Genomic DNA, 26,859 nt, shown 5'->3' on the forward strand with positions numbered 1-26,859 from the left:
TCTTAAGGCCACCTAATTAGAGACACATACCTTGCATCCACAGCCCAGATGATAACGATGATTCAGTGCTTTACGCTGGGACAGAGTCAGCTGGTCCCATTTCTCATACCAGTTGCAGAGGCCAGTGTAAACCTTCCCTTCATACACACGGCCTTGAAAACAGAGACACAGTGACAAGTTAGCACTTCTCAGCTCAAGCACTTTTCTCGTTTCCTGAGATCGTTAATGCTCTCAATATGTTTGGCTTCAGTCACTTCTTTTTATTAACTGGTTCAGGAATCTCTGGCAAGCAAGATTACAGCACTTCTGAAAGTTAGCCAGCTGTAAGCACCAGCAACAATGCACAGGTGAGTAATGACGCCATGCTCCTCTCATCAGCAGAGCGAAACTAAGTGAATCAACACCTTCACCAGAAACAAGACTGGGCAACTTGCACATCCTTATCTCCTTGCATCCCCCTATCTCAGCAGCCTGCATTTTTCCAGCTCATTCCAAAAGGGATCCTCCACTTCTGGTGCAGCTGAGTAGCAACCAGTTCCCTGTGACAGATGTGACAGCTCAGGTATGAATTGACAGCTGTGGATTGTCATACAGTATATTTGTCACAACACGGCTGGGTATAAGAGATATTGCAGGAGAAAGAAGCAAATCTAGAGAGTGAAATGACTCTCAGCATTAAAAAATACTACACATCAAAATACTGTTGGCCATCTTAACACTTGGGAAACCGCGTACAGAGCTGTCTACACAGACGACCATGGCCTTAGTAGGTGTATGTATAGAATAGAAGAAGTTCTGATTATGAAAAAGTACTCTGTCCTTTACCTGTAATCAGATATTGGTACTTGTTGACCTCCAGCTTGACTCCACAAAGACTCTCAGAGGCTTCTGTGTAGATGTACTGAACATGTGGCATTATCTGGAAGCCCCTGTACATCTAGAGAAACAAATAAAAATGCTTTAAGTCATCTTAGGATGATGATTTTTCACTTAGATTCTTCACAATCTATGTTCCTAGACTGCAATGGCAAAGACTGAAGCTTTAGTTTTTACAAGGGTGAAAGATTAATCGCACAAGCTGGACTCTGATGCCAGTATCCCCACCAAATCTGCTGGTGGAGAATACCCACCTGTTAACAAGCCATTGCAATTCAGCACAGGGACCACTTTTCCCCACCCACATTATTTCCAGTGGCCCTGAGTGAGCAAAGCCACCAACATTGCAAGCTCTGCCAACACCCTGAACAATTTTTTTTCTTTATATAGCTCATAATTAGGAAGAAATTAAAATACTTTGAGTTTGGAATCTTTCTCCTTCACATGATTTAAACAATTTCTTCTGAACTAAGACTTCTTTTAAACAATGATCCTATGTTCCAGTGTTGCTGCTGGAAAGGTTTCAAATCTTTGGCACTTGATCCAAGTCATCAAGCCAGACACCTCCTTCTCAAACACCTAGCATAGGCAACTCCTGCTGACCTCAGCAAAGCTTTAATGTTTCTCTTACTAAATGAACACAGAAACAGAATTCTGCCCCATCTCTTAAAATTAGTCTGGTACTGAGCATCATAAAGAAAATATCATGTATACATAATCCCCCTATGCTGCTTTTCCTTTTTCATAATCACTCTTAAGGGGATGCCAGCATACAGTTGAGTGATTGAAATATGAACTCACAGATATACTAGCAGTTGGACTGTCAGAAATTATGATGTGTCCCTATCTGACCTGCCCTGACCACGGCAATTTAGGGAAAATCATCCATGCCTGTTAGTAGCATAATGAAGACTGCATAGCAATGAAACAACCACTGCATTCATACATCGGACCAAATAAAACATATCCTAATTTTGAAATATTGAGGACTATTTTCCTCCCAATTTCATCTTTTAAATTTGGTTATCTTTTCAAAGTATTTGGTCTTTCTTCCTTGCCAATGTTTAAAAGTTAAAGGAAAACAAGAAGAGTCATAAAGAATCACAGTTTCATAGCATTTCCCAGCCTATCCTTTTCTCTGACAGCTTTATTCATACACTTTCACATTCAGTTTAACTGTAAATATTAAAGTGAGGCAAAAGAGGAAAAAAATCCCAAACAATCCCAGAGATATGGATTCTTGCTGTCATATCACCCGAGCAGTGGCATTCTCTTCCCTGCTGTATTCTATTTCTTGACATCCCCTATCATCCCCACATATGTGTCTCCATTTGTTCATCTTTCACTACCCCCCTCTCATTTAAAAATTAAGAAAACTACTTCTACAGAATTCATCTGTGCTATTCTTTCTGATGTTAAGGGCCTGATTCATACCTCTATGAAGTCAGTGAAAGGATGTCTTTTGATTTAACAGATTTTATGCTAGGTCCAGATACTGCATTTAAAAAAACATATAAAAATTCTGCCATGCTGAGAGGTCAAACTATCTTCTTGGCATCCACGGAATGTCTGCCAGGTTTTTTTTTTACTTCCTTAGTTATATTACCTCAATCAGCATAACCTTATAACCATATCACAACTCAGTAACAGCACTGCTGTGTACAGTAAAAGACATGCTGAAGAGTTTGCATTTCCCAGCCTTTCCTCTGCACTCAGAAAATATGCAAGGAAAACTTTTTTTCAAATTAAGCATACTGTATCAACAAAAGCTCACAGATCATGTTTGGAATACAGCATTTTGAACATGAGTGAGCAAAGAGCATATTCTTACACTGAAGATGGAAAAACTGAACCTTGCCTAAACTCTGCTTTATCCCTGCAGTAGTCTTGGTATGGGACAATCCACTCAGATTTTCCAATTATGCTCAAGATAGCTAGCAATCTAGGCTCTGGCACAGGCATCCTGTCTGTCCTTGGATGAGTTACTTAGCCTTCAGTAAACTTTTGTTCCTCATCTGTAGAACAGCCCTGCCTTGCTTCAGGCCACATTCTAGTGGGTGTCACAGCAAGAAGCTATGATAACAGTATCTAAGCAGATAAGGTGAGCTAAGATAACAGCTGGGGCTGCCCAGTTTCTCCAGGCAGTGCATTATCTATGTTGCAGAGAGCTGTATGCTCTGCATGTGCAGTACAAGTGATCTGTCACTCAGAGTGCCAAGCTTCAAGTAGCGTTGGGCTAATTCAGTGTGCTATCAAGTCTACATGTGCACAGGCACACTTTGAGCCTGTTCTCCCCCCTGCATAAAAGGCTACAAGGGAGACTTATTGTTCCTCTGAGAAGGTGCTTAGGCCCTTCCTACAGGACCCTTACAGTCATCACTCCTCGCATCTTCTGCACCATCAAGCTCAACATGACTGCCTATCAAGCAGTGACGCTGAGCCGGGGTTTGGTTTTTGACTCCTGGACCTAGTTTCCTATTCCCTTTCCATTGGGGACAGCACTGTCAGGGTTACTGAAGGAAGCATGCTCAGCCTCTCAAAAAGCACTTCAGCTCACCCCTTGGTGACCCTCATCAATGCTAGCAACTGTCACGCTAATTGAGCCAGTGCTGGGGGCAGACAGCGCCTGCCTCATCCTCTGATGACTAAAGAAAATTCACCACGACCTTGGTTCTCAGGGGAATAAAAAAAAATTGGCAAGGGGGATTCTTCTACAGATGCCCTCTTTCAAAACAAATAAAACAATACCTTAAGTATTATTTTTGGATACACAAAATATCCTGAAGTGCTATTAGACCAGTCAGAAGAAAACCAACCATAAAGCTTGCCTCTCCTAAGTGCCACCCTCGGAGTCCTCCTGTCGCCACAAATGTGTATTTTTGGAGGCATAATGACAGGGAACAAAGTATTAGCAAGCGTCACATGATGGTGTCTGCTAGTGCTGCTCCATTTTCAGCTGTGTCAGCATTCCCCTTAGCAGCCCCCATACTGCCTCAGAAATGCACATGCAAATCCTATGGTGGTTCATACTCCATGATTAACTTCACCCTGTGATATGATGTTCCTCCCTCTGTCCCTCCCATGTGAGGTCACAAGAGATGCCAAGGCTTGGAGTCATCTTGCCTAACTTTCAGCTACCTAAAATTTATGGATTTCATATGAATTAGGCATCCTCTCTAGTCAAACAGCAAGGATGGGCACCTCAAGAACAACTCAGCCTATCCTAAAATAGCTGTCTATAACTGGTGGGCTGAATTACACTTTGGGGGCTCTTGTCTCTTTCCATTGACAATCAAGAGAGCAGGAAAGACTCAACACCTCCTTTTAGTCTGTCTAAAATTAAGCTAAATTAATCTCACCCCACTTCTTTCCTCATGGGACTATCAGGTTTCACCCCTTAGAGTCATTTTACAGATTAGAAACAAACCAAGGAAAGCCTCCTTGCTTCTGGCAGCCTGTGCAGAGCACTGCCATGGTCAACCAGGATTGTTTGTGTACTTGAAGTAGAAATATCTTATCTCCTTGTTTCCTTTGCAGTTTCCCAAAATAGGTTTGGGTCATTCTCAGAATGCACTGCAGCATCACAGAACATGCAAGGGTTAGATCAGTCCCTGTGCAGACTTCTGACACATGATCTCAAAATATTCATAATTTATTGAGAAAGCAGTGGGGGAAGGCAGCGGGTGCCTGAAAAAGCACACAGCCTTGTCCGACAACAAACCTGAACACAAGAAGGCCTGGTGCTGTTCTGCGCCTGTGGGCTGACCTTGTGCTCCAGTCCAGCCCCCAAGCTGGTTTAGCCGTGAAATTCAGCAGGGATTTCAGGAGTGTTAGTGAGAGCAAGAGTCAGCCACAGCAAACTCCAAGGAACCCATCAAAGAAATACAAAGACTGTTTGTTGCCTTTTAAGACTCTCCATGTTTTTCACATGCAATTCAGTACACACTGACAGACTAAATAGCTTGCTTATTTTTCATCCACAGGTGCAGATGGGTTTATAGGTGACCAAAAAAACACTGACATGTTAGTTTGATCTCCACAGTTGTTCTCATGCAGCTGTGCTGACCCATAGACCTCCTTACTGTTCTTTTTATCAGGAGGACAGTCGGCTTTCATTAGGGCAAGCAAGGGAGAGATCTGCTGCATCATTCTGAGCTCCCCCACTGTATGGAGCTGAATCCCTCTTTATACTGAAGTCTCTAAGCTCAGTAGAAAGACAGCAGGGTTTCAGAGAAGACACTTGGTTTGTTTATCAAGAACTATGTCATCCAGACATTCCAGTTCTACTGAGCACTTTGACGGCTTCAGGTTCTTTCCTGCCAAAGGTCACAGCCAAACGTGCAATGCAACATCTCACCAGCCCACCATCTGTGCAGCAGGCATGGAGGCTGTTTGACCACCACAAAATCACCTTTAAAATCACTCTTGCTTCTGTTGGACATGTAGCTTCCTAACAAAACGCTGTGGAATTGCAAACAGACAATTGTTCTCATGTGGTCTTGATGTGAGAATGTTGCTAATTACTGCAGTATCTGCTGTAAAACACCCTGGCTCTGTGCTGCAGAATAAACCAATGGAAACAGCCAGAACAGGCTCAAGCATCTAATTTAGAGATTGACATGATGGTGTCTATGGACAGTAAAGTGGCTGCTGCTCCACTTAGCATCCTCCCCTTGCCTGGGCTTATGCTCCTCCCCATGCCAAAAGACACACAGAAACCTTTTCTGTTCACAGCAGGGACACTGCTGGAGGTTCTAGGTTGAAGGAAGAATGCTTAATGCTGTTCCAGAGATCTCTGACACCACAACTCACTGGCTGACAATGGGGCAGGCCACATCATTACTTAGGAGAGCAGTGGGTTACACTTGTTAAGCTCAAAGAGCAGCACAGAGTGCTGCAAGCCTGATGAGGCCACAAATAGCCAAACAAGAGGAAGAAAAAAAAATAAATAAAAATAAAAAGAATCACAGCATTGTCAGCATTGTCTCACTGTCTCACTTTCTTAAAAAGAAATTTTTAAGATTACGGAAATTAGTAAACGCAGCAGCTCATGCCTTCTTATTCAAAGAGCAAGCATTCCACTCTAGTGGAAGAGCCATGCCAAGACCAGATTTGGCTACGTGTGCGGTTTTGCGACAGCTTATGAAACAGGCTTTGCGTCTCCTCCTCCAGGCTTGCGTGCTTAGCTATAAACTGCCTTATAAAGAGAGTTACTGTTATGAGGCAGGCAAGTGACTGGCTTTTTTCTGAACCTTTACTTTGTCTAATATGTTTCAGATTTCTGCAGTCTCTGCCAAGCTTCTCCATCCCCATTCCCTCCTCCCCCCCTTTTTTTTTTAAGACATAAACCAGTCTTATGACTGGAATGGCATAGCCAAGAAAAACAATCTAGGGCTGATTTTTAGCATTACATAACAAAGGGTCACTAAGAAAATACCCAAGTCCAAGCAGCAGGTTGAATGCAGTTTGTTCAAAGAATTAAAGCTCTGAAGAGCAGAACTAGAGAAGCCAAGCAACTGGTGTAGGAGATCTACGTCTTTTCATCTCGGAGTCAATATTTTACAGGTCTTATGAGCTGATGCTATTTGAAACCTACAGTGTTTGGTTTAGCTTTATATGAAGACTTCAATCTACAAGTTTCATTTGTTCTGTACATGGAAAAAAAATGCCATCATTTTAACTGATGGCCACAAGGAATGCAAGGAAAGAAGAGATGAAAGACCACACTTGCAAAGCTGGCAGACCCCCTACCACCACCACATTTTGCATTTAATGGAAGCACTGCATGGAAAAGCTTGCATTTCCACAGTCTAACACTGCATATGTTGAACACAAACAGGACTCCAGTATCTAAGAAGCCCATATGGCAGCTTTTACTACTAGAAATTTTAAAAATAAAGGAAGAATTCAGGTATTCATCATCACATATCTCTTCTTACCCCTCTTCCCCCTCCAGGAAAATGTCTACCAATTGCTGGTTACCTTCCATTCTGGCTGACCAATATGAGAAAAGCTGAGGTGCTGATATTTTAAGTATGCAAATTCTGTTCACTATTAAATGTTAATTAGAATCATTACCATACCTACAAGCTTATACGAAGTGTCTGTAAACATACCTTCATCTGCTTGACTGTGTATCTCATAGTTCCAAATGGTCCATCTTTCATGAGCTTCTTCCCCACAACTTTAGCTCGTATCACTGTCATAAGAGAGGAAAAATACAACAAATTATAAACAACTTTGCACAACATTTAGGCTAAACCCTCCTCTTCAAAAAAGGCCACTTAGATAAATTATTCTATAAAATAAAACAAAACCGCAGGCCGAACTTCCTCTTGATTTGTTTTACATTTGACACACAATGAAGGCATGTAGAATGGGACGGCAAAGCAAGTATTTTTTTAGAGGAAATCCAGTTCTGTGTGAAGAATAAGAACAAGCATTATTTACGCTGAAATCTCACTGAAATCTGCAAAGCAGACTATAGCTGGGACCAAGACAGGTTAACATTTTTGCACTAAACCAACGGGATTAACTTTGGAATTAATGTCTTAACTCCCAAAATACAGAATGATGTTCAACAAGATACTATTTTTAAACTGTTCTTTGGGTGCCCAATGCAACTTCTGTTTCCCAGTAACCACAACAATACAGTGCAGTGCACTGGAATATTCCATATCTTGGGACTGCACTAGAGCTGCCCCCTTTCAGGTGCCACAAAACTCGCAACAAATGGCAGCCTTGAACAAATCACTACTGTGCAAAAACAGATTTATGCTAAGGGGCAGCGTTCATGCATGCAAGTAGCAGCCTGATGGAGACACCTCCACTGTACCACAGATGCACCTCAGCGATGCCAACTGAGGCCAGGCCATCATAGATAAGGCTTTTGAGGTCCCTCAGTTGGATCTAGTGGGTAGTTTACAGTCAGTGCTTAATGAAGAGTCCTCCTGCACATGTATTTTTGGAGCATTCCACAAAAACAAACAACAACACTCCCCACCCCCACCCCACCCCCCCAAGCCACTACTGTTCCACTGATCCTCTTTGAAGACGTTCTGCAATCACCTGCTCATCTCAGTAGAGGAGCAAAGCTTAGTGACAGGGCAGGCATTATTAGCTTAAGTTTGCTCCCCTACAACAGTCATATCACATAATACAAGCACCAGAAGTGGCTTGATTTTTACAAGGGCTGCAGAAAATGAGATTGGAGAAGACCAATCCTAGAACAATAAGGATCACTGTTAGAAAACCCTCTATTCCAAACGCCACTCCTATGAACAACAGGACAAAAAAAAGTAAACAAGGAATTTACAATTCCATCAATCAAAAGAAACACCAAAACTACAACATAACCACCCAAGTCTAACCTAAAATCTTATTCATCAAGCTTTTCATTACAAAGGCTATTCAAATTATTCCAGTAGAATAACCCAAAGAATGCAAAATACTCATAAGATGACTGATAATGTAACAGTCATATGTAATTCCCCAGAGACTTTTTTTTTTGTTGAAGAGGAGATATCAGATACTTTTGCATAAAGCTTATATTGATACACCATTGCAAACAATGTATCTCTGCTGAATATATAGCCCAATGGTTCCAGACCAGTGAAATCCATCAACTAAGACAGACCATGTGCATCATCTCCTCTGAGCCCAGGAAGGTCCTGATCATAACTCCCTGCCCAGGACAGAGGTTCTACTTTCACAGCAATCTTTTCCAGCATTTCGTCTGTGTTTTGCTGAATATATCCTATTAATGCATCACAGAAAACAATTCATTAAAAAGCAGGAAGGCATGGAGGGGAGACAAAGAGGCAGAGGTTCTCCTTTGCAAGCAGGAAAACCCAATGAGTTATTATTGGCATTATAGCACCACTTAAATGCAGAAAGTTTGGGATCCATTTTCCTACAGAAGGATCTTGTTGCTTCTTAGGTCATCTAAGTTTCAAAGAGCTGTAGAAGACCAGTGGAAGAAATGGGAAAAAGTGGAATCTAAGTTTTTGTTCACTACCTAGACCAAATTAATGAGGCAAAAAGCTTGGCCCAGCTTTCTGAATAATCTGAAGAACAGGTTTAAAGGAAGAGACAGGTCTGGTTATACACACCAGTTCCTGGAACTTGTTCCATGAGGATAGTGTGAAATGAAGACAAACTCACTCTCCTCTGATTTATATCCTGTGCTTCAGACTGACTTGTCAAATCAATTTTAAACTAGGTGAGCCAGTCCTGCTGGCTTTGATTCAAAGGACCAACAAAAACTTCATTCATTGAGTGTCAAACCTCATTCTTAATATTTTTTTCAGACTTCTGTTCTTCTGTGGCAGTAAAAGGCAGTACAATTTTATTGATTCTGCTATTGAACAAGTTGTTCAGACTTTGAGTTACTACCTTCTTCAAAATTTATTAGCTACACTGAAGCATGTTCTCGAGGACTGCCAATATCTTTAAGGAACTAAGCTCTTGCATTTGTTGCCCCAACCACCAGTGAAGCTACAAAAACTCGACTGCCTAAGGGTCAGCAAGAACACAATTTCTTTAAGGCTTTGTGAATTCCAGAGCACTTCACTAATGCCAGAGTCTATAGCAAAGTGTTTCAAAAGTCTTATCTTCATCTACTGCATATCTGATACACAAAAACTGAAAAACCTGGTGTTCGCCCAACACATCTGAAATCGACAATGAAATCTTCTATCTTCCTGACAGTGGTAAGAAATATACTAAAAGGCAGCATTGCAAAACACCAGGGTTTCCAAAACAGAATGCAGTTGGCATAACAGATGACAGGCACATTCCCAATTGCTGACAAAATATCTAAAACCCCATTTTCTTCATGTACATCACTGCTAGCTTGGCAGCCTTTTAACTTCTAATTAGAGTAGCACAGCCACTTCAGAAAGAAACCAACTCTGATTTATGGACTAATCAACAGTTTCACCACAGGACCAAAGTTTCAAAATGCACATCTACACTAGCATATAACAGCATCCCAATTTCAGCTAATGCTACGCTTGCAAGAAGGTAGAAAGATCTGTGACTCTGTGTTTTCAGGTTATTGATCCCCAGTAAAGTCAACAACTGTCCTAGCAAATCCACCTAGTAATAACCATGAAAAACCTTAGTGTGGACAATAACTCCAAGCCTTTTGTAAATGGGTCAAGCCCTCTACCTTTCAGAGAAGTTGCCTTTATCACCCAAATGGTACCTTTTCTAGGTAAGTTCCTTCCTTTATCAAAAATCTAGGAATGAACAAAGAACCCACCCTGCCTCATTTTTCCCATATTAAAGGAAAAGTCAAGTTGTTAGCCAAGGAGCAGAGGATACTCCAAAGTCCACCCCCTGTATTTTGTGAAGCTAAATTCCCAGCCCCAGAGGACTGGATGCACCTGGGTAACCGGAGAGAAACACTGGATGGACAGGACTGCTCAGAGGTTGCTCTTGCATGTCCAGCTTCATCACCCTAAGCCTCCATGCACAACAGCCACTTGCAAATCTGCCCAGAACAGAGTTCCAGGTTGCACATCTGCAGCCACCTCTTTCCCAGTTCCTGTCTTTGCTCCTTTGAACCGCTGTTCACCAGTTATACCGAGGGACCACTCTTCACACCTGGCCAAAAGAACACTGCTCCTAAGTGAGCACTGGCCATACATACTTGCCAGAGGAATTCTTCATCCTCTGCAAACCATCAGAAATTTACAGTATTTCTGTTACATTAAGGATGTCAACTGTTTACTTCTGAGGACTCCTACTGCTTAAGCAGAAGGAGGCAAAAGGTGCTGTGACTACTCCCCCTGAACTCCTTCCTTCTCCCTGAAGCTTCATTACAGTCCTGCTATTACTGATGGGAAACTTTATCCCACACAAGTGGTCACCAAAATAGCTGCATATTTTTAAACCACAATTCCTTTGAAGTACTGCCTATGAAAATACTCCGAGATGAATGTTTCTCAGTACTTTGGGGTTTCAGGTCGGGTCACTTTGTGGGACTGGAGCAGTTGGCAAGGTCTCATGAGTGATTTGTCATTATTTATGAAAAGTTAAATTAGATGAGGATATAAATCTTGATAAGATAAGCATGGCAGTAATACCATGATTCAAAGAGGAGAAAACATGAGCTGCTTCTCAATATTTGACATGATTAAAAAAAAAATGAGGGAGAGAACAGAGAGAAACAAAACCGGACACTAGTTGATATTCTAAAAAAACCAAAAGAAGTTACAAAAATAACAACCTGCTGTGTTTGAGGATTAAAGAAATACACCTAATGACGTATCACAAATGGTTAATGTATTTAACTCTTTTCCCTTACCCCTCCCTCCCCCCCTTTTTTTTAATGTAAACTAGCTTAGTGCTTAGGAAAATAGAGATGGCTCAGATTTGCCACAGGACTAGTACAGTGCAAGCAGCTAATAGTCTGTGTTTCACTAGTATCTCTAGTGTGGTACAAACTGTGTGCAAGTGCATGTATAGACACAAAAATCACATATCTTTTTCCAGATATCACTGGATGAGGTCTTATAAATGCAAACAAATCAGAATGGGCATAGGAGAAAAAGGACCTATAAGCACTTCTATTTGCCCAAGCACACATGTATCTAACTCAAGTACTGTTTAACATTATCCCTTACTTACTCTGTGGCCATTTTCTCAAGGATTCATAGAAAGAATAGCAGAAGAGGACACAGGCTTTACAGCTGAGATAACAGAGAGCATTCTTTTCATGAGGCAAGGGGTAGACAAACAGGCAATGACCAATGTGAGGGAAGTGGACAGGTGAGGTTAAGACAAGTATGTGTCAAGCTGAGGAAACAACATAGTAAAAAGGCTTTTTACTACCAAGTCATTTCATCCAGGCACACACTAGCTACTACATGTGTAGTTGCTCTTCTTCCCAACTGAAAAGCAAAGGCATTAGTTGTCTTAGTTTGGTCTTAGTTCAGTCCCATCTGTGTCCCTTGTCAGGGCAGCCACTAGATGGTGACACTATTACAAACCTCACATTAACGAGAGGGCAGTGCTACATGCACAGGCTAACACCAGTAATCCCAGTTGCATGCCCAACTCCACCATGAGAACCAGATGCTTTCATGCAAGTGGGCTGGCTGTCATCCATAAACAGCCTTTTAAAAGAAGGCACACACCCTTTAGAGACCAGGATTTGCTCCAAACCCATTTCCCTTGTGACCAATTACGAACAACTCAGGAGAGTTAACAAATGCTACACTTCCCATTATTGTGTCAAGGATTTATTTTATTGGTGTGCAATATGAGTATTTTTTAAGTGAGAGGTTTGGCTGAGATGTACACTCACTGGATTTAAGTGAAGGATGTGGAGCATTTGTGTTGTTTACTAATGGAGACACAGGGGACAAGTTAGTCTCCCAGCCCATTCTTTGACATCCAAAGAGTGGCAAAATAAAATATATGGGGAGCAGCAACGTGACGAGGAGGATGAAGAAAGGCTCCTTCTATCCTGAGGCCACTGACTACACCAGGAACCAGACAGCAAAAACAACCCCCAGTAGAATGGTGCGCTTGCAAATGCTGCCTTAACAGTAGACACAGGACATGCCAAGGAGGATAGTTGCCATTTTATTCATCCAAAGACTACACTAAGGCTCACTTCCAAAAGTGATTTACTGAGAACTTTTTACCAAGTTTACTAGAAGCTCCCTCATTCAGCCTGTCTCACAAAACCGTCTTACAGTGCTGGTACATGCTGGAGGGCTCACATGCAGGACTAAGGCAGCTGGTACATTTAAAACTTCTGAACACATCTAGCACACCACTGAGGTATCCGTTTATTCTGGCATTTATGGGGGTGTCTCCTAACCTGGTCAAGGCAGGATTTTTTTTTATACATTTTCTAGCATTGATGCTTATAGTGCTACTTTAAAGACAGAATTGCTGTGTCTGTCTTGCTCACTCTCGCTTATGAGCTGCGTTCCATTTCCTGCTCCCCTGGCTGATCTGTTAGCAATTACTACCAACACTCTTGGCCTCCCTAATACCAAAGGATCTTAACTACAAGTGGACTGTCTCCTTTGGACTGGAAGTCTGGCCCAGCTTTACAAAGCCTCTTGGGAAGCTCTATTAAATTGCCTGGTGGCTATAGATCTGTATGAGAAGCAAGTGAGTGGGGCTTGCTTTGGAAAGGGGACAAGAAAGCAGCCTCCCACCCACTCCTCCACTTCCACAGCAATTCAGAACAGATGAAGAAATGCTGATGACAACAGGGCATCCATAAAGAGGGAAAAAACCAGATATAAGCCTCCAGTCTGTTTTATGATCTGTCTGTACTGAAATCACATCTTCCTACATAACCAAAATAGAATTATTTTACAAATTAGAGTAGTGAATTTGAAGGCTTCCTGCAAAGTGCAAGAAGGCTGAAAAAAATACAAAAAAGGAGCTTTCTCTTTCCATCATGACCTCCAGCCAAAGCCACAAGAACAAAGCAAACCTCTTTTGCTTTGTCTTGGAAGGAGCCAAATCCAGCTGTGCTGCTACACCTCATCAGTAGAGAACCTCATCAAGAAAGCAAAAAAGGCAGTGAAGGAAGAGGTTCACTGCTGGCTGCCTTTCTCATGTACCCCTCACCAAAAAACTAGCTCCTACAACTGGCAGTCCAAATCTGCACCTCATGCCTTTTCAAAGTGTTCTGAGGAACACTGACTGAGAAGGAGCACCTTCTTGACACCAGTCACCTCTGCCAGTCAGACAAATTGCCACATACTTCAGCAAGTGCATTGGAAGATTCTGACTAACAATAAAAATCTAAATAAAAAGAGAAAGGCAAGACACCCAGGTAACTTCCCTTCCCATTTTCTAACCAGAACTATGACATTTACTTTTGGCCTTTGTTTTACAGATAAAAAAAATGCTACTGGTCTGTGGCATAGCAAGGCTGTTTGAAGGCCACCCAAAAAGTGGAAGGCAATTAAACGGCTTCACCTAGGCCCGAGCTCTAAAACAACTGATCACAATTGAAGTTGCTAAATATCTGGTTTCCCATTCCTGCAGATTTGCACAACAAGCTGAACATCCTAATTTCCAAGACTGCAAAATAAGGAGCGATCCAACTCTTTCATACAAGAACTATGATTGCATCAGACCTCCCATCACTTCAAAAAGTATAAACTACTCTAGAAGGGCTTTACTTGGGAGAAGTTAATTTTCCCAACAAGACAAAAAATAAAAGATGCAAGGTTGCATAAAACAAGCAAAATTGGTTTGTGCTTGGCATTTCACCTGTAGCTTATTAACTGGATACAATTTTTCTGATGGCAGCAGTAGCAAGCATTTCTCTGCCTCCTCATGTGGTTCATCTCACCCTATGGAAACCCAAGCTCGCGTTGAAATACATTAGAACTGGAGAGGTCTCTGTTAGATAATAAATTGCAAATTCTCTTGTAGACATTTCATTCAGGTTTCTATATGCAATTTGGTTGAAGACTTCAGCTGCCCAGCAGTGCCCCTGCATCTAACTCCTGATGTTAGCTCCCTTGCTTTCCCATCATCCATGGATAGTCTATTTGGAGGATGGAGGGAAAGACAAAAAGGAGGAGGAAGAAATGAGGTATCTAAAATGCATTTATATCCATTTACAAGCAGAATCTTTCATGTCAAGGGCGACTAGCTTCAGGAAATATCTTGTGCTAAACAGAGAAGCTAAAGGAAGAAATAAAATAAAGAAAAACTAACAACATCTCTTGTTACTAGCTATTATACCTACTAAACTTGGGGAAACCAGGTAGTCCCAAGAGATTAGCTAGAACAGGCACAGAATATAGTTGGTTGAGTAACATGCATTGCTAAGTTAGTCTCACAGTTTGCAGCAACACCACATCCTGGGTCTGCTACAGATATAAACAGAGACACTGCAGACTACATAAGCGTGCCTATGGCTTTGAGAAACCTCTGGCAAAATAAAAAGAGAAAATGTCATTTCTGCCAACTAGACATTTCTCTGTCCCCTTTTTGGCAGGCTTTAAGTTCCACCTAAATATTTTCTAACTAGTTACTGAAAGCTGAATTCAGGCTAAAGGCGGTAGGCAAGTATCAGAGTGGAGGAAGGAAAAGCAACGCAAATAGAAGGAGGGCAAGGGAGCACCTCACGAACAAAGCGCTGTAGAGAGGTACCCTGCACCTCTCTCCTAGGGATGTTTTCAGCAGAGTGCATTTTGCCTCAATTTGTGCCACTGACAACTGGCCAAAAAAAGAACTGCTTTCAGCCAAGGTTAGCAGTGTTGGAAAGATGGTTGTCAAAACCAACACACAACAGCACTTCCAAAGCCAACTTACAACAGTGGATAAAAATAACAAGCATATGACTCAAAGCTTGTCAGGCAATGCTCAGTTCAAAACACCTTTTCCATTTTCTTCTAGTCTACGTAATATTTGTGCAATAAGATTTAACTCAGTCCTTGCTTCCAAATCAAGTACTTCTAGACACAGTACATACAGGACAAGGGGAAGTCAGACTGAGACAGATAAGGCTCTGGTTTCTCATAAGCTCTTTAGAATTGTCCAAAGGAGCCATGGGTCTAAGCATTCCAGTCAGAATATGGCAGAGCTGAAGTGAGACCAGTTAGGGGCAAATGGAAACCATATGTGATTTTAATGAAATAAGGAGCTGGTGCACACAGCTTGCTGCTGCAGGAGCATTTACTGCCTGAAAGGAATGTGCATCTGGCATTGATTGTTTCCCAACCCATCAAGTAAGCAGTAACATGGAAAGCAAATTGGAGCATATGATGAGAGATGAATTGCCTACAAAAGTACAGTTAGGGGAGCAGCCTCTGCAGGGAGAAAACATGTCCTTTGCCAGTGATTTAGTGATAGAGTTGCAAATGAGGCTGATCTTTAATTTCCACAGATCATGATAATAAATCACAAGAATAAGTGCTAGAGTGATTAAAATGGATCAAGTGGTGTTTTAAAGAAGCAACTACAATCACATAAATCCCACTCTGGTTCACATGGGGCAAGCAGACTTTTATTCCCTTGACATCATGGGCACTGCTTAAAAATAAAGTACTGTTGATCCTAAGCAAGAGTAATATATAGCCTGCAAACACAATGTCTGTTGCTGCTAGTATTCAAATGATGTTGCTTTTACGTGTACATCAAAATCAGTACACAGGGAGGAGATCTAAGGCTGAAGAGGTAGTGTAGAGACATCCTTCCCTTCCATTTTTTAATTTTTGAGTGCAGATTTCCCAGGAAGCTTCAGATCTGCTGAGAAATAAAAGTCCTTGCCCTGCAAAGCTGTAGATAAGTTGCTCTACTGGGACACTGTCATTCCTTCTGCAAGCTGTTGTGTTGCAGCTTGATATCTGGTTCTCAGAACAAAACCACTATCTTCACCAAGCAGCCAAGAGACTGCTCACATGTATCACAAGAGAAAGGGGGGGAAAGATGCTCTGATCCAGCGCTCAACCACATATACAGTGAATGCCCACAGCTGAACCTGGCAGACCATACTTTGTTTTTCATGTAATAGCAAAACCAGATACACAGAACTGGAAGGTCTTTCTTCCTTGTGCTAGACTTCCTCTGTGGGATATCTGGAGTTAACAAGCATAATAAATTAAACACTGTGTTTTTCAAGGAGGCAATAGAAAATTCTTGAGCCAAACCTGCCTATTTATTAGTCTTCCTTAAGCCACTGTGCAATCCATGAACACATCGGGAGCTCGCATCTAAATGGTCCAATAGAAGGAAGAAGAGGAAGGAGTCCTGCTAAACAGGCCATTAGAAAGCAGTTTTCTCCTGTGTGTTAGAAACAGGGCAGCTGCAACAGCCCATATAAACCTTTCAAAACAAGGAGTATCAAAAGCCACAGGCCTGGACACTCCCTGCTTCAGCAACTTACTTCAGAGGACTCTCCTTGCTTCAGCACCTCACCCAGCTGGGACGGGTGCCAGCATTCTGCAAGGAGGCTGCACTCCACTGATCACATGGTTTACACTCAATTTTGCACGTAGGAGCAAGAGAGGAAGAACTGTTTGGGAACATGGATAGATTTCAAGGGTACTGGGTGGGCCCACAAATTCCTTCCTGCATTAGAAAACTTGCATTAAACTGATAGGCTGAGCAGCTGTCCACGCCGAAGAGGTATACATATTTAACCAGGTCAGGCCTATATGTGCTGCTCTGCTGTTCCCATTTGCACTGGACCTGACAGGACCTAGTATTGCTTAGAGACCTGGAATTAAACCTGCATGCAAACAGCTTCTCCTGTGAGAAGCCAGTACCTTTGCCCACCATTCTTGAACCATTATAAATAGTTCAGAAGCTGACAGCCTCTGCAGACCGTTCACATACATCGGATGTGTCCATGGCACAGGTCTGGTTTATCGTGATGCTTAAGGAATTTACTAACTGCCCATTTTATTAAGGTCTATTATATAACCACAGTCATTAATACTACGTAGCTGAGCTTAGCTGTATGAAGAATTTTACCCTGGAGTCTGAGCACCATGTAAGGACTTAGGTGTAGCACTCGGATCCTGATTCAGTGTTCATTGAATCAAGTGGAAAAGTTCCCTGAGTCCTGAATCACCCTCATGTACTACAATTCCCAGTCAGACTACAGGTCAAGGTCAGGACAATATCAGGGTAAACTTCACAATGACCAATGTGCCCACCTACCCAGAACTTTCCAAGATCCCATGTAGTGCCCTGTCATAACCGTGTTCCAAAACATCATCCTTCATTTTGGACCTTCAAAGGAGTATCAAACACCAGAAGAACTCAGCGTTGACTTGTTGTATGCCCTCTGGCTCTCAAGACACAGGATTCACAGGATTTTCCCTGTGCAATGACACAGAGCACCGACAGCAGAAAGGGTAGGCAGACATTGGCCAGTTACCTTTCTTCTTCAAACAATTTTCTCAGAAAGTCCCTGTCTGTCCTACTGACAGACTGGCCAAAGTTGTTCCATAGAAACTGCAGCGGAGAGATAAACAGTATCACCACCTTGTTCTTTCATTATCCAAACTTCCTTCATACAAACTTTTCATTAAAATACCATGTTCATGAAGAGCCCAATGGGCCATAAACAGATTTCCCAAAGTTGTATGTCAACTGGACATTTATATGCATCTTGGTGCTCCTAATGAAAAATTAATGAGATATGATGCTTAGCTAGACTTCTGAAAGCACAGAGACCACACTAAATGGTTAACAATACCTGTCTACCACCAACTGTTGACTATTTTTTTTTTGCACAACAGATACAGAAATCCAAGACTAACCCATACTATTTTATTCCTAGTCAGTATTGCTAATAAGTGTTTTTACATGGAAATTCTCAAGTCTGACCATATGAATTTGATGGAGTTTTACTTAAAGTGAACCTACCAGTCAGTTAGCTCAACTGTGCTACTGGAAATTGAGAGCTTCATAAAGTATTCTTATCAAAAACTTTCATAAAGTTCCAGTTCGGGGGAGGCAAGCCTGCATTCTCGTATCACTTCTTGGGTGTCCTTGTATTTTTCTTAGACAAAAAACAAAATATCACAAGTTATGGTTGGCCAGTCATGCCACAGCGATTGCTATTCCTGAATGCTCTAAGGTCCACTAACCGTTTTGGGAGGCAGAAGTTCTCTGGATACTGCACTGCTGAATGTTTACAGATAAGGATAATCATTTCCAGGGTATACACCAAGCTTGATGGCTTTCCGTCTGTCCAGGTCTCCTGAGACATTCCTGTAACAGAACTGTTTTGGCAAAGTAATAAACTGTCCTCCCAAGAGCCAGCTTTCAGGGCTCCAGTTGAGCTCACACCTGGAAACACAGGTGCACACATGTTTATACATTGACAAGGAGGGATCTAACAGGGGGAAATATCTCATCTCAGTCCACTGGCAGCAGTGCTGCTACAAACTTGTTTGTTCATTTATGCGGCAAACCCAAGGAGAGCTGCTCATTGCCAAGGACTTCAGCAAGCAAAGGCTACATTGATTTGTGTTTTAAAGGGAATTCTCAGTATTAAGAAAAAGCTAACTATAAACTCCAGAGAACTAATGAACTGGAATCTCTCTCGGCTTGAGAGGTAGCGTGTAACCTGATCAAAATCAGCACTTCCAGAAGGGGAGGTTGCTACTGTTCAACCATCAGGGATAGCACTGGTAGAAATATTTCTGGAAATGCTTTTTCTTGTCAGGAAACATAGTTTTACTTAAGTCACAAATTTCTAAGGAAAGCACTAACTTCAGCAAAACTGTTTTGTTTGGAGCTTTTTTTTATTTATATTTTTCTTCTCAGAAAAACAGACTTATTTTCACCCAGAACCAGCATTTCTCTGCAGCTGCACTGTAAGTCTAAATGTTCATATGACATGACACCTTTGTTCAAAATGGATGTTCAGAACTAACCCTTCAAAACATTAGATTCAGATGCATCAGAATCACTTTTTCCACAAAACTCCATGCTAAAAACTCTGATATTTTCATTTTGCCTCACATTTCAGAGTCCACCATTTCAAAATTCTGTATGGAGCAGAAATTGAAGCAAGTTTCTAGGCTTTCACTGTATAAATCAGAGGCGACAACAAGAAGCTTTAATGACAGAGTAAATTCAATTTTTCCCCCTCATTTTTCCAAAGCAAGTAAATTCATGCCAATGAGAGCTACAGGTACTGAGAACTGGCATCATTTCAAAAAGCAAGCCATTATCCCCTGTCATCTCAAAGGGTATCTAAACTAAAATAAGCATTCAACATCAGAGATCAGTTCTTTAATTCACTGTGCCAATAAAAGTCTGTCAACACTGTAGACTGTAAATGAACATAGACATACTAGAGCTATCTTTAAAAAGCAACTTTGGATACCACACACTAATTTAATCTGTTCCTCAAGTAAAAACACTGGCCTGCTGAGTGCTCGTACTTTGAGACTGCAGGCAAGTCAACCTTGTGACAAATGCCTCCTACTCTCTTTTTCCTTTCTAGCCGTTTCCAACATTTTGAAGCAGCATTGTTTGATTGCAGGCTGCTTCCTGAAGCTGCTTCCTTCAACTGCCTGTTTAACCCAGTGGGAATCTTTTCACTGATTTTAACTGGAGCAGGATCAGGCTCTAAACAAGCAGTGGTGGAATCCCTAGACTAGGAACTGAACAGCTGTCTCTGCCTTTCCAAAAAGAAAAAAAAAAAAAAAAAAAAAAAAGAGGGAAAGTTATTCCTGCAGCTGTTTTCCCCTAAGTGCCTTCGCTCCAAACTGTAACAGGACTGGAGGGAGGGGGAGAAGGTGGAATTTTCATAACCCATTAGAAAGGAGCATGGACCATTACGCAGCAGGTCTTTCAGTTCAACTCAAGCAGGGTCACCGCTGCCAGGCTCAGACAGCCCTAAGGGCACGGGAAAAGTCATCTTCTTGTTTTCACATCTCATTCACAGAATGGATAACGAGGGGGAGGGAGGAATCAGCTTTTGGGTTAATTAGCACCATGAACAGACAGCTGCATTGTCATTAGAAGTTCAAGAAGTCATCGGGGTCATTACTGAACAGCAAGATGTACACACACGCACACGAGGCACACATCTAAGCCTGGGTTTTCAGCAGCCTTGCTCAGCTCTGATTTTCCACTCCCCCAAGGGAAACACTGAGTCAAGAACACTGAACTGTTGTAGTTCTGAGGAGAAGACAGAAGGACAAAGGCACTACCTTTGAATAGAAGTTGTTCATCCCTTGGAACTGCTTAATTTCACACTTAATACACCAACTAAAAATAGTTACATGGCTTTTTTCCCCTGAGAAAAATCAGAGGTGTGGCTTACCAATGTATAGTTTCATGTCCACTTCTAATATTCTGTGGGATAAGCGGAACTCCAGTTAATAGAACCAGGTTATTGCTGCGGAGTTCCCTTCCACTGCCTTCTTCCACAAGCAAGGAAAACAAGGAAGTGCAAATGCTTATTAGCAAACCCAGAAATGAGCATGTATGAATAATAATGAAACAACAAAACCTCTAAAATGACAAGGACTGCTACTAATAAGGTTTGGAGCAGTGCTAGCCTCAGAGAGTCATAAGTTGGCTTAAAAACAAAACCAACAAATTATCCAACTATGCAAAACAGCCACAGATTACATTCTCATTGCCACAGTTTGCAGTAGCATTTTCTGGTAAGGGATTTTAGTGAAAATGCACCAAGACAAGTAAGGGTTCCCCTGACACCTTCCAAACAGGGCAGCAAAGAAATAAAACCATGAATAGTCGAAGCACTACTGCTTCTCCAGAAAGCAGACTGGCAGCGCCTGGTCCTGTCAGCTATAGCTTTGCTGCCAATACATTCTAAAACCAAAATGGGGCTGAAACCACTATCACGATAGTGAAATCTCACCAAAATGTAGTTTTCCTTTTCTGGGTGAAAGGATCACAGATCCTGCTTGCTCTTGCTATTAAATTGGCAGGGAAACATGTAGCTCACTCATAAGTGTATAGTTCTATTCAGTGCTTGCTCTTTACCAAGGGAAATTCCTCTAGAAATACAGAAACAAGTTGTTGGTTTGGTTTGTTTTTTTTTATTTTATTTTAACCATTATTGCTCTATTGATTCCAGTGTACACTGGTTGCGCACATAACTGAATGTCAGTATGTTTACAACAATACAGCTGTTGCAGCAACTCTAGTGGAGATGTTCTCATGGGAGAAAAAAATAGAATAAAGATATATAGTCCAAAATTCAGATGGGAAACAACATGCATCAGCATTTCAGCGTTAATTGCTCAAGTTAAGATGGCTGCTGTGAGCTCTGAAGTCCAAGTGAGCTAGGTAGCCCCTCTTAAAAAAACTCCTTTGAATTCTTCCCCCTCATTCAGGTCTCTGGGTATTTTTTGGAACAAAAACTGCCTTTTCTATATTTCTCTATGGTATAGCCAGGTGGTGCTGCCTCAAAGCACCACCACAATAATCTTTCAATAACAACTTCAGGCAATCTTTCCTTGTTGGTCCACATATATATTGAGGAATATATGCTGGAAGGAACCCTATCACATGCTGACCTTACAATGGCTCAACGAACAAATGTAGACCCTGCACAAAAATGTGAACCCCCAGGTATGCCAAGACAACTACCACCCTAGGACCCTGTTCTGTTTGTCCTCCTGTCCTGTCAACAAGGCTGCCTAGTCAGGATGTGTGCAGGCAATGTTGTCAAAATCAGAAGAGGGGAGGTTTGAACAGCACAAAGGACAAAGTTTACGTCAATGGCCCAAGCTGCCATACTGCATAAAAGACAAACAGGAAAACACTTTGTGACAGGAGGGAAAGAAAGACACAGCACTTCCCTTTACTCTACCCCTTCCAACAGCCATTAGTACAGGAGGAAATCAGTATGAAAAAAAGGCATTCAGAAACAAATATGAGATCTTGCCCTGACAGGAAGGAACCTATTGGCTTGAAAACTTTCCGGTAGTAGCGAAAGCCTTGTTTCCCATCCAGCCAAATACACAGGTGCTGTCTGCTTTCTACAATCCACACTATTTCTTCAATCAGTTTAAAGATGGTGTAGGAATAAAGGCCAGTAAGGACCTGCTTCCCTCTTTACTTGCTGTTTTTTCAACAGTCAGTGTGTTGGAAATGACAAGTCTCCTTGGGATCAAGCTGGCAGTACTACTCCAGCAGACTCCTGCTAAATCACACAACAGCGAGGGATGTAGGGCTTTGTAACACAAGGATTTATTAGTCCTAGGTTTATATTCCTGTAATTATTTGGTGTCAGAAGAATCCTCAGAACAAAATATGAGTAAATACATTATGTTCATCCTGTTGGCCTCCCAGTCAAACAGAAAAAAGAGCAAACCAGAGTATATTGGGAAACTCAGGAGATAGCTGCAATTTAGAATGCATGCAGGAGGTAGATTAGACATTCATACTGATAACAAAAAACAGACTCCCCAAAGTTAAAATAACAAATGCCTTTAAAGAGTTCTGGAGGTAACTTAACACTGCAGGGTTTGAATCAATCTCTAACTATGAGGAATTAGGATGACAGCCACAGAAGAGGGCTTTGGGAAAGTCAGACTGCCCCACACCAGGCTTCTGTGAGGGATATTTTATCAGTTTTGGAACTCCAGCCTAGCTAGATGATGCATATGACTCACCATCACAGGTTCTGCTGCAGGGTGCTTGTTCCAAAGTAAAGGTGTTAAAGGCAACATACCAATAAGGGTCATTGGCTATTTGCCACCAGGTTTAGTCAAGCTTCTCTCTGAATGGCTAATACTCCATTAAAACCTTGCTGTGATTATTTGGGGTCTCTTAAAGTGCCACCTAGGAGTTCTGTCTGATATTGTGGAATCCTCTGCGTTTCTCTGTAAAGCTGCAAACTGTTACACAGTGAGGGAAAACCAGAACAGCTGATTAATTCTATTGAAAATATACTGTCTGTAGAGGAGATGGAAGCAGACTTATTGAAGTTTCCTTTTTATCTTGATCCTCTAAGGAAATAACCAACTAAATCCTTAATCTCCCACCCCCTTGGGGAAAATAAAAAAAAATACAATTTTTTTTTTTAAAAAAGGAAGATAAAAGACAGGCGCTGCTCTTCATATTTACTAAAATAAAACAGAGGGCTTAAGAACTCATCCTGCCCTTGCCCCAGCACAGTTCTTTGCAATACTGAGGCTCTTGCACAGGAACTGCTGTTCTTGTCTTCCCATGCTTCTCTAGGTTTGTGATTTTTGCCCTGTGGGATGCTAAGGGAGGGCCCTGTATCTTGTGGCTATTGAAGTACTGTACATGATGGCTACTGAAGTGCCCCAGGGGTCACTTTACTGTTCTATTTCCTCTTGGACTGATTCTCTTCACCAGTGCATTTAAGGTATTCATTACTGCAAGTGCTATACATTTCTATGTAGTGTGGTCCCTTGACTAGTGTCTCCTGCTCCTTCTTAAACCTTTTTTTCCCCCACCCTCCCTTTTCACAAATACCAGAAATTTTTCAGCTTTTAGCTGTGCACCACATGCAGTATATTATTTATTGGAAGAAACTGTTTACTCAGCAACAGGCCCATGTATTCTAGTCCAGAAGCAAGCATGATAAACTCCCTAGGGAAATTGTTTCATTCTAAAAGGACTCCCTCCATTTTCCTAGGGAAATTGAAAGCAGAGAACCCAGCAATCACGGGCTTCACAAGAGCAGGTCCTAAAGGCCATTTCATACTGTCACCTCAATCCCCTTTAATCTGCAATGTGCATTTCTCTAGACCTATGAAAGGCAGGCAGGATATTTATAGCAGTGTCAGAAGAGGCAGGAAGTAGGAAATTGGGGCGGGTGTTTGGAAAGTGTATAAAGGGCTTGGAACTGTGAGGCCAGCCTGGAACTCCTTCCCCAAAAAGAACATAGAGCTGAAGGAGAAGCGTCTGGGGAATAGCTGGTTTTCTACAGATATCCTCTGGCTCCCTCCTCCCATACCTGTTGGCTTTCCAACACCAGCTATTTCCTGTCTTTCAAAGTCAAGTGGAAGTCTTCCATTCTGCGGTTTTCCTGTCTTGGTCCAAGCAAGCATATTTTCTCCCCTATATTTTAACTGTTTGAAGACCAACACCAAAATCTGCTCTCTAGAGGGAAAAACTTCCTATTTACAGCTGATCCAAGAAATTTGAGAGAGCTGATTAAATGTCAGAGGAGCAAGATCTTTGCTTTTTCATGTTTCACTGAGCATGAGAGACTGAACTTGTTGTCTGAAAAAATGCTCCAGTGCTCTTCTATAGAAAATTAACAGACTAATATAATGCCAGCAGGCCTCCCTGCACTGCAGTAACACCCCTTACAGAGGGAAATATGGAGAAAAGGAAACGGATGTTGAAGTCCCCGTATTGTAATTACAATACGGCATGAAGGAGTTAAAATTCAGGTCCTTCAGTCTAGCCCCGCAGGAGCCTGGGTCATTTTGAACATGGACCCATGAACAGAAGCACTCCAGTTTCCTATATGCTATTGTGGGATTTGCTTTTTTTTTTTTTTAAATGAACCACCAGGGAGCAAGAAGTAATAATGTGTTACCTTCATGTTGTTGTACCTGGTGTAGCCATTACTATCTGTGCAAGCATTGTGCAAATTCATTGCAATTCGTCATCTGCTTTGCTGAAGTATCGTGGAGGCCAGCAGACACCTGGGCCTTTTCAAGTCACAGTCAAGGAATTAAAAAGGGAAAAAAATCTACGGCATCTCTTTTTCATCCTTGGGCACTTTCACATATCTTTCTTTACGTCCCAAATAAACTAGTTCTAAGCTCTTTAAGAACCAAGAGGATTACAATACTCTGACACTTTAACAACAGATGGGTAACTAAAGAAGACTAGGGATTTTTTTATTAAAGTATATATTTTCATCCAAAATCAATAACAAATAGGTGTTGAACAATGATGGTTCTGCTGTTTGCAGGCTGACTGCAGTAGGTCAGGTCAGGTTACTACTTCAGATATATGAAAGGTACCTTTTGACAGTATGTTGCATCTGGCTTAATTTCATTTGCTTCTCCTGCTATGCAGTCTGCATGATTTTCCAGCTAAGCTGTATTTTCCTTATAACTCACCTGGTGAATATAAAAGGAGCCCAAGCCCTGCACATACACCCATGCAACTTGCACTTCTTGAAGAGCTGTTTGAAGAAACTTTGCATTTGTCTAAATGGAGGAAAACAACACCATGGCTACAGTCCAGATAGAGTAAAGAGTGTATCCTCTGTCCATGGCAAGTTGACCCAGCCAGGATTTTTAAAGCCTAAGCCTTGATTGCCACTTAGAAACAAATATGCTACAGGCAATTAGAGATCAATCAGTAAAGCATCGGATTGTTTTATGTGTGTTCTCCTACCTGTGTGTTCCCTGAAGCCACAGTAGCCATTCACCCTCCTGGACGGATTAGATCCACCTTTGGCAAGACCCACAGTTTCAGATGGGGTGACCTACCACGTGTCACAGCTAGTGATTCTTAACTCAACCAGCCTGTTTCTAGTTCATCAGTGCTTCCATACAATACATCTCCCTTCTCCAGTAATCCTTCTCTGCTCCTTACACTTCAGGACTAGTCTTTGAAAGGCCTTTGTCACTCCTACAGCTCCTAAATACCTTCTCCCATTACAAGTTTCCCATTGAGCCTCTTTCTGTCATCCTCTTCCCCCACCTGTAACACAGATGGAAGTTTTCAGAGCTGAGCCCCCAGACAGATCACTAGTTCCCCACAAGCACAACCCAGGACCTTATCCTCAAGTTAACAATGGCCTCCCCACCATTCTCCCCAAGCACTGCTCTCTGCTGATTCCCCAGGAGGGACAAAATCACCTCCTTTCTTCCCAAGATAAAAATGAGACTCTACATCTCAGGCAAAGTGTTGCTGATACTTAATGATGTTTGATGTTATTTTTTGCACATGCATCTCTCTGCTATTTAACTTGAGTTTTGTTGTCTGTATACTGTTTCTCAAGGCTGAAATTACCCTTTGGAAAGGTCTTGTATAATCACTAGCAGGAATTTGGACTATTCATCGTCAACGTTTATTTTATCAGCATGCAACGCAAGAGATTATCTTGTTTCCAAAAGAATCCCAGAATCTTTTCTAGATGGCAAAAACATTGAATAAATAGAACAATCAGGGTTGTGTAAAACTACTTGCATTTTTGTGTTATTAGACATTGTCAGTTAGCGTACTAAATCTTCACTCTAGTTACTCAAGGGAATTACTTCAAATTACAGTAGAAGGTCAACTCTTTTTTTTTTTTTAAACAATAGTTTTAAGCTCTCCAGTGTTTCTAACATTCCTCTAAGAAACCTGAAATCATCAAGTCAAATTCAACACTGATACAAGATGGTGAAATACTGCTCAGACCAATGGCACTGCACCTGCTTTACACAAGTTATAAGGCTGGTCCAGTATTGCCTTTTCTTATTCACAACTGGGCTAGATTTTAAATCTAGTATAAAAGGGTGTAAATGCATTTAACCCACTTTAGCCTTATTTACCTCAGTCTCA

At 41.7% G+C, this 26,859-nt stretch overlaps 2 protein-coding genes across 4 annotated transcripts in view; one reads left to right on the plus strand and one right to left on the minus strand.

Moving 5' to 3' along the window:
- SYN3 (synapsin III) overlaps window positions 1–26,859 on the plus strand; it is a gene marked incomplete at its 5' end in the record, with an annotated part of 177,392 nt that overhangs the window by 52,550 nt on the left and 97,983 nt on the right. The window lies entirely within an intron of this gene.
- The window catches only part of TIMP3 (TIMP metallopeptidase inhibitor 3), a 37,873-nt gene that overhangs the window by 5,239 nt on the left and 5,775 nt on the right, over window positions 1–26,859 (minus strand). For both annotated transcript variants that reach the window (XR_014183242.1, XM_082044598.1), the window contains exons 2-4: window positions 6,993–7,075; window positions 826–937; window positions 31–152 (exon numbers count right to left, since the gene is read on the minus strand). Coding sequence is in view for 1 of the 2 variants with exons in the window: in XM_082044598.1 (XP_081900724.1) it covers window positions 31–152; window positions 826–937; window positions 6,993–7,075 (317 nt within the window). In the remaining variant the exon portion in view is untranslated. The remainder of the gene's footprint in view (window positions 1–30; window positions 153–825; window positions 938–6,992; window positions 7,076–26,859) is intronic.

The sequence above is a fragment of the Streptopelia decaocto genome (assembly GCF_964273445.1).
Source record: "Streptopelia decaocto genome assembly, chromosome: 1".
Taxonomy (NCBI): Eukaryota; Metazoa; Chordata; class Aves; order Columbiformes; family Columbidae; genus Streptopelia; species Streptopelia decaocto.